Source organism: Mobula hypostoma, chromosome 5 (genome assembly GCF_963921235.1).
Source record: "Mobula hypostoma chromosome 5, sMobHyp1.1, whole genome shotgun sequence".
NCBI lineage: Eukaryota > Metazoa > Chordata > Chondrichthyes > Myliobatiformes > Myliobatidae > Mobula > Mobula hypostoma.
Genome location: NC_086101.1, coordinates 29,378,916 through 29,387,138, shown reverse-complemented (window position 1 = coordinate 29,387,138; position 8,223 = coordinate 29,378,916). Strand labels below are relative to the sequence as shown.

Genomic DNA, 8,223 nt, shown 5'->3' with positions numbered 1-8,223 from the left:
AAATAAATCCAGAAGATACAGGAAATACAGGTCAGCCAGCATCTGCTATAAGAGAGTTACAGACGTAATGCGTCGATTCACTAGTGTTTTGTCACAGTAGTCCCATCCAGTTGAGAGCAGGGAGCTATCCAGAGTCCACGACTGTCCCCCTTTTCCCATAAACAACAAAGGGGAAGTACTAGACAAATAAATGACACAAGTTTTACTTCATAAAAAAAATGTTGTACAGAATTGCACCTGGGTTTATTAGTTTCATTACTAATGATAAAAAATATGAACAATCACAATTACATCAGGGCTTTGAACAAGGAGATTCAATGGGATAAGTGTTTAAATATCATCAGAATAAAGTTGCAGATTTTGCAATAGATATTAATTTTAAAATTGTTATCATTTATGGGAACCATTCGGTGCACAAATCAGCTACTGTGCTATTGCACTGGAGATTCAATTGCTTTGCAATGGAGAGTAGGGTGGGGAAAGAGGTGGGTGGTTAGGTTGAAGAACCAGTGGAGCTAGGAGTAGAGGACACTCAGGGGCAGGTAATAGTTGCAAATATAGCAGATATGAGACATAGAGATAATGAAGTGACTGAGAAGCATGTGACAGGGAAGTGAAAATGTGCACGATATGTTTGGCTGGGTTGGTGCAGTGGCTTCTTTCAATTCCAGCAACTCATATGCAACTCAGGCTGTGCAAAATAAACTAAATTCTGGATGTTATCCCAATGGGATACTAACACTAAGATAGAGATAGAGAGGGAATGTCCCATCACAGTCTGGAAAGTGCGTTACTTCCAGACCCTGCTGGGAGACACTGAAGAAAGTGGACAGTGCAGGGCTAAAATTCCTCCTGGTGCCTTGGGCAAAATACGCTATTTAATGTCTCTGACCATAGCCAGCCTAACTAGTCATGCGGTTGATAGCAGTTTGTCGATAGTCCAGACACTGTCAAATCACTTTACGCTGCTCCGGCAGTGTGTAAACTAACAGTATATAAGTGAAATTTCCCATGCCCTGCCTGAGAGTGGCAGCACCAAGCAACTGAACATCCACTGACTTTCCTCACTCAGCATCAGGGTGAACTGGATGAGGGAGCTAAGTATCACAGAAGATGAATCACATGAAACAACCCAAGCTCATCAAAACACTGATCCGTGTCGGCAAGACCATCAGCAATCCTGGCTAGCTCTCGGTCATCCAGCTTTGTAACCTTCTGGAATGGGCTTGGGTCATTTGGATTTGTGTCATGACAAGACACTTAGTTTTCAGCATCGTAAAGCATAGTAAGATAAGCCAATAGTGGAACAAAGACAGAACCTGGTGCACTCTTGAAGTAGAGTTTTACTCGGTTGAAGGTCCTCAGGCACTGCCTACAGCCCACTCCCCATGACCTAGCCTAGGCTTTCCCTCCACTTGAAATGAACCACGCTCTAACTCAAAAGGTGTAGTTAACCAGATTTGTCCTCTTACTAATCCTCCCATGTATTTAAGTAATTCCCCAATCAGTCCTGCTTAAATCAGAGCATACGGTTGAAATTGTCACAATCTGACAGGAGTTATACTGCAAATCACCTCACAGGTCGAGAAGAAATTATTGAGCACACATAAAAATCTGAAGGAATTCAGTGTGTCAGGAAGTACCTATGGACAATCGATGCTGACTCTCCACTTCCCTACACAGATGCTGCCTGACCTATTTCCTCCAACTTTCTGTGTGTTGCTCTGGATTCCAGTATCTGTAGTTCATTGTGTCTCCAGAAATTAGCTCTGTATCAGTAGCATCACTGTTTCTGAATCACCAGCATTACCAGAACACGGAGATCTAAGCAGGCATCTCACCCAGTACTGGGGAAGTACTTGCAATGGGACATGAAGCAGAATGACAATGACAGATAAAAGAACATCCATGGTCCTAATTGAAACAGGAGGAAAGGAAGGTTCCCAGAGACTTCGTCGCCAGTCAACATTATTATGCAGATTACCTGGTCATTATTGCATAGCTGTTCATACTGTGGTAGCAATGGTGTCTTTTAAAGAACTTTGGGTTAACCTGAAGGGGATTGAAGAGAGCTATATTACATTTAGCTCTCGATATAAACTCTGAACGAATCTCAGGCTGACCCAAATCCCTGCACAGTGGTGTTGATCTAATAGACAATCATAAGCTCAAACATTTCACAAATTGAGATAAGGGATTCAGTCTGGTTGGGGAGACTCCTAACACTTTAACAAGTTGAGAAAAGAAATGTCAGGGCAATTGGCCAAGAGACATCTTTCAAGATGGATCCAGGATCAATGTGGATGGAGGGAGGAAATTATGGTCAAAGTATGCCCTTATTATTCATAGTATGCCTTCTTTCATTTTTAACCAAGTGATGGTTACAAATACGGGCTCAAGTTCTGGAGAAGGGTAAGGTTAAACATTGACCCATGTAACCGAGAAATGGATCCACCTCCAACTCAGCCAAATGGATACCGTTATTTTTTACAATAGAAAATGTTGATCCTAATCAAAAAAGAATAGGCAAAAATTTATCAAAAGTTTAAAACACAGGTTAAATGTCACAGCTTCTTCCCTTCATAGAACCTTTCCATAGCCATTGCATATTTCCATGTGTTTCTTGAAAAGTTCTGGCTCTCTGGGGCCCAGCAGATGCCCGAAAATACAAGACTGACCAGCTAAGTTAATGCTCCATTGGCAACTTGCAGGGAATCTCAGTCAGTAATCTCAGGAAAATGGAACTGTGCTCAGTATTCTGTTGCAGGCTTGGGCGAAAGAAAAACAAATCAGCCCGTTCGCTTTTCAAAATTCCTGCTGGATGGATGTCATAATCCATCAAACGGCAGAACCGGCTCCAGGATCCAGATAACACACAACATATTTTCCAATACAAAATGTCAAAACTCATCAATCACCACAGTCTACAGATTAAATTTCAGGCTCAATCAAAGGCCAAAGAATAGCTCACTGTGAATGATATGCGAGTGCCCATCCAGTACATCTCTGTATACATGTGTGCTCGCGTACACACAGAGGTGTACATTGGTGTGAAGAGAAGGGAATTTGAGATCCTGATTCCTGGGGTCATCAACTCTTCAGGAATCACTGTGACCTTCAGTTTCTTTCACTGTCCGATGATCCGTTCTAAAGACAGTCCTTACACTTATCCTCAACTTGCTTGATTAGCTGCAGCTAATGAGTCTCGCTCTCTTACACCAGTCACTGAAAAAATAAAAAGCAATAGTGAGTGATATTTCAGGGTGCATAAAAGCAATATAAGCTAACAGAAACATACAGTAATTGGGTATGATTCCAGGATTCAATGGCTTGCCATATGAAGAGCGCCCGACGCCTACGGGCCTGTATTCACTAGAACTCAGAAGAATGAGTGGTGACCTCATTGAAACCTATGGAACGGTGAAAGGCATTGAAAGAGTGGATGTAGAGAGGATGTTTCGTATGGTGGGAGAGTCTCCGACCAGAGGACACAGCCGCAGATTAGAGGGCTGTCATTTTAGAACGAAGATGAGGAGGAATTTCTTCAGCCAGAGGGTAGTGAATCTGTGGAACTCTTTGCCACAGGAAGCTGTGGAGGTGGTCTTTGTGTATATTTAAAGTTGAGGTTGATAGATTCTTGATTGGTCAGGGCATGAAGGGATACAGGGAGAAGGCAGGAGATTGGGGCAGAGAAGAAAATTGGACCAGCCATGATGAAATGGTGGAGCAGAATCAATGGGCCAAATGGCCTAATTCTATTCCTGTATTTTATGGTTTTATGGTGTTATTAAGAGCATGTAAACAGTAATATTTCAAACCAGCACTAAGTAATAAAGTTTGTACAGGATAAAAACAATGAAAAATACATTTCAGAAAATATAAAGGAATAAATTATGACAGACAGCAAGGTAATAAGTATCAGAGGGTATGTATATCACAGGAAAATTGCCCCTGTAAACTGTCCAAATGCACTGAAACCAACAACGAAAACATATTGCATGCAGTAGAATGCCCTTGGTTACAACTTACGTTACTACTTCAGATACAATTAACTCCAGGAGACATGAGTTTTCCTTTTGAAGTCAATACTACAATTCTTAACTGTATTTTCTGATTCCAACAAAATGTGATACATTGAATTATCTTTCCCCTACCAATGCAAAACTTACTTGCTTGTACCCCATGGTACTTTATCATTGATTTCACAGTGTACCTCTCGCACTTTATACCACTGCATGTTCTGCTTTTTTGTTAATAAATACTGTCCACTTTTCTTCCTGTGAGATCTCTAAGGGCATTTATTACTACACATCCACCAGCACATTGTGTTGATGCACGAGTTGTTCAGCAGGGGTAAGAAGAGAAACTGAATCGTGAACTAAAATAGACCCCTAGAATGATTACAGGACAGAAGGAAATCATTTGGCCCACCATGTCCGCACCTCTCTACTAAAGTGATCCACTGCTTCTCTCCTTGGACCCTTCTCACTGTGGTAAATGGTTTCAGGAACCATCGCTTCATTACATCGTGTAAGGATACGCTTCCTCAAATGATCAGTTAACTGTTTAGAATTATTTTTAGGATTATGTTCCTTTCTCAAAAATTCACTACCCTCCTCGTATCATTGCCCTCAGTATCATTCTACTGATTCAGTGTTGTACCCACTCCATACTCACTCTGTCCCTCTGAGATGCAATGCCCAGAACCAAATACAGGATTTTAAACATGTTCCAACTGGGGATCTGAACAGCTGCACCATAACTTTCAGTCTTTTGAACTCTAGGATGTTGGGATAAAGTCCAACATTCCACTCAGATTTACAGCAGTTTTGCTAGCAATAGTGCACTTCAGTACTTGGATTCCTAATTCCCTCTGCTCACTTAAATTTTCTTGCACCAAAGCAGATGGCTTCACACTTCCCCACAATGAACTCCATTTGCCAGCTTTTTTCCAATCATTCAAAGCAGAATGGGCACCTCTCTACTCCTTCATTTGAACCATACAGACAAGGATAGAAACAAGAGCCTAGTATGTACAGTTAGGGACTAACAAGTTACATCCTGTCAATTTGAACTTGTTAACTCAACGCAGTTTCTTATCTCTTACCCCATTCCGTATCCTAGCCTTCACTACAATGCTCTCAGTTGATCACTATTGAATACCCTATTATAAAACATAACGGGCTTTATTAATGATGTTAGATACATTCTCTGTTAATGAAACAAGGTTCATTAGGCATAGCTTAACCTTTACCGACATACTGACTCTCTCTGACCAGCTCAGACCTGTCCAAATGGTCTATCACACCCGCCCTAATACGAGATTCTGACTGCTTCCACAGAGCAGACAAAAATGTCCTGGTTTGTTTCTCTTACCCTTCCTTCAAAAGTGGAATGACGGTGACAATATACTAATTCAAGAAGACAGCCATACGGTCAAAATATTTTTTTGAAAAGCTCCTCAGCAATGCTGTGATACCTAGACATAGAAAAGCCAATCATGTGCCAATCTTAAACATTGATTTCACCATTGCCATCTGTCAAACCTGTAGTGAAGCACGACACGGCACCGTACAGCAACAACTGAGGATCAAACCTTTCTTCTTCAAACAGTGGCCAATCTATTGGGCCTAGGGTTCAATCCCATCCCCACTGTTCTTACAATCTTAAGAGTTATTTTGGCTCAACTCATCCGTGCTGAGTCTGATGCTTATTTACCCTGAGCCAATGTACCTGCATTACGTCCATATCCCTCTACACTATTTGTATCCAGGTGCTTTTGAAACACCGTAACAGAATATGCCACTACCACCTCCTCTGGCAACTGGTTCTAAGGATGTGCTGGCATTGGAGGGGGTCCAGAGAAGGTTCACAAGGATGATCCTGGGAATGAAAGGGATGACATATGCAGAGTGGTATGATAACTTTAGGCCTGTACTCACTGTAGTTTAGAAGAATGATGGGTAGGGATCTCATTGAAATCTATTGAAGAATGATAAACTTAGATAAAGTGAACATGGAGAGGATGTTTCCAGTAGTGCGGAGTCTAAGACCAGACAGCAAAGCTTCAGAATGAAAGGACATACCTTTCCAGAGATGACGAGGTATTTCTTTAGAGGGTGGTGAATCTGTGGAATGCCTTGATAGCTGTGGAGGCTAACTCATCAGGTATATTAATGGGTAAGTTGATAGGTTCTTGATTGTTAAGGATATCAAAAGTTATAGAGAGAAGGCGGATGGATAAGGCTGAGAGGGATTTAAAATAAATCAGCCATGATAGAATGGCAGAGAAGATTCGATGGCTTCATAGGACTAATTCTGCTCCAATTGTATCTCTTGTGGTCTTAAGTAATCACCAACCACTCTGTGTGAAAATTATCTCCACGTTCTCCTTGAAATTTCACCCCTCTCACCTAACACTGTGCCCTACAGTTTTTGACTCCTCATCCTTAGGGAAAATCCAACCTAAGCCCCTTATAATTTTATAAATCACTATCCTCACTGTTTCAGATTCCTACCATCCCCCACTCACAATATGGATTTATATCTGGCTTGCCGCTGAGGTTGCGTCTCTACCAACCATTAATTTCGGTGACTTGTACCTGGCCCCCTCGGGCCCAGATGTTGGTGACAGCTGTCATGACCGCCAAGCACCTGCCAAACTCTTCGACCGGACACCGGGCGGCGAGCGAGGAGAGTTTGCGAGCTACCTTGAAGGCCTGGCGGTACCGCTCCTGCTGCGCCTCAGGCCTTGCTGGGGACTCGGGGGAGGAGACTGGCGAGGGCCCGCTGTTCAACGACACCTGGCGGTGGCGCAGGTAATGCTCCCGTGTCCAGCGGTCGGAGCAGAGAGAGGACTCGAAGAGCTCGGCGCCCCGCAGCCGCCGAAAGGCCAGGATGTGTCGGCAGGGGAGGTGCATGGCGGTGCGGAAGGTGCACTGGCAGCTGTTGCAGTCTGTAATGAGGGCCCGCCGCCGGGAAATGGGACTGGCTGATTCCGCCTCCACACTGAGGAAAGCGACCCCTTCCGCCTCCTCCAGTTCCCTCTGCACCCGGGTGAAGGCAAAGTCGGTGAGCAGCTCACAGTATGCCAAGGTAGCGGATCCGGCCTCCAGGCTGGCCGGAGGAACCTTCTGGAACATACGCACTGCCCGGAGGTTGCCCTCTGCACGCAGCGAGTCGACAGCCTTCAGGAGGTCGTGGGCAAAAGATGGCGCATTGGAGAAGTCGCTGATTGCGGCTCTCAGCCTCTGGCTCAGGGCCTGCACCCGGTTGATGGTGCTGGTCAGGTAGCTCTCATTCTGATGCTTGAGGCCTTCCACCCACTGATGCCGAGACACATGCCAGGTCTGGTTGAAGTAATCAGCTGCTCGCTGCGTCGTGGTGTCCTGCAGCTGATGGTGCAGAAGGTCGTACTCCTCGGCTGACGTCGCGTAGCACATACTGTGCAGGATCTGCAGCAGCTGGCTCCTAGGGGGAGGGGGAGGTTGAAGAAAAACTCAGTCAGCAACCACAGGCACAACTCAGACAGCAGAGAGCATGCGATGCTGGAAGCCGTAGGAATACACCGAGTGTTAGAACAACTGAGGGTACAGCTTCAGGACAAATGGACACCCCTTTAAACTGAGGTGAGGACGAATTTCTTCAGCTACAGGATGGTGAATCTGTGGAATCTGTTGTCGCGGAGGGTGGTGGAGCCCAAGTCATTGGGTGTACTGAAGGCACAGATTGATATTGATTGAAAAGGTGGTGGAGGTGGGTTAAGGGTGCCTGGAAGAAGATGGGAGAATGGGTTGAAAAAGAGAAATAAGCCATCATTTAATGGAGAGTGGACTCAATGGACGAAGTGACCTGATTGTGTTCTTGTACCTTGTAGTCTGTCAGCAGGTGCCCTCATCTCACTCCCTTCTCGATCTTCTGCTTCCATCAGATCTTCAATCCATCCTCCCCTCCACCTCTGAGCTTCTGACCTCCTTCTCACTGTCTCCTTCTCCAGCTCCCCACCAACACCTGACCCACCCAAAGCTCTGCCAGCTCTTGTTTCATCCCTTCTTTCCACCAGTTTGTTATATTATCTCCCCTCGATCTTTCAGTCCAGATATAAAGTCTGGAGCCAAAATGTCAACTTTTCATTTCCCTCCACAAATGCTGATCCACTGAATACCTCCAGGGTGTGTGTGTTTCTCTGGCAGTGGTCTTGTCCTCAGTCTCTTAAACAACACC

At 44.5% G+C, this 8,223-nt stretch overlaps 1 protein-coding gene across 5 annotated transcripts in view; it reads right to left on the bottom strand.

Moving 5' to 3' along the window:
• Positions 1 to 219: 219 nt before the first annotated feature.
• The window catches only part of LOC134346172 (uncharacterized), a 31,126-nt gene continuing 23,122 nt past the window's right edge, over positions 220 to 8,223 (bottom strand). For 3 of the 5 annotated variants that reach the window (XM_063047486.1, XM_063047487.1, XM_063047489.1), the window contains exons 7-8: positions 6,581 to 7,470; positions 220 to 3,225 (exon numbers count right to left, since the gene is read on the bottom strand). In XM_063047486.1, coding sequence (XP_062903556.1) covers positions 3,173 to 3,225; positions 6,581 to 7,470 — 943 coding nt within the window. In that variant the 3' untranslated portion in view covers positions 220 to 3,172. The remainder of the gene's footprint in view (positions 3,226 to 6,580; positions 7,471 to 8,223) is intronic. The other 2 variants (XM_063047490.1, XM_063047491.1) reach the window with 2 other exon arrangements.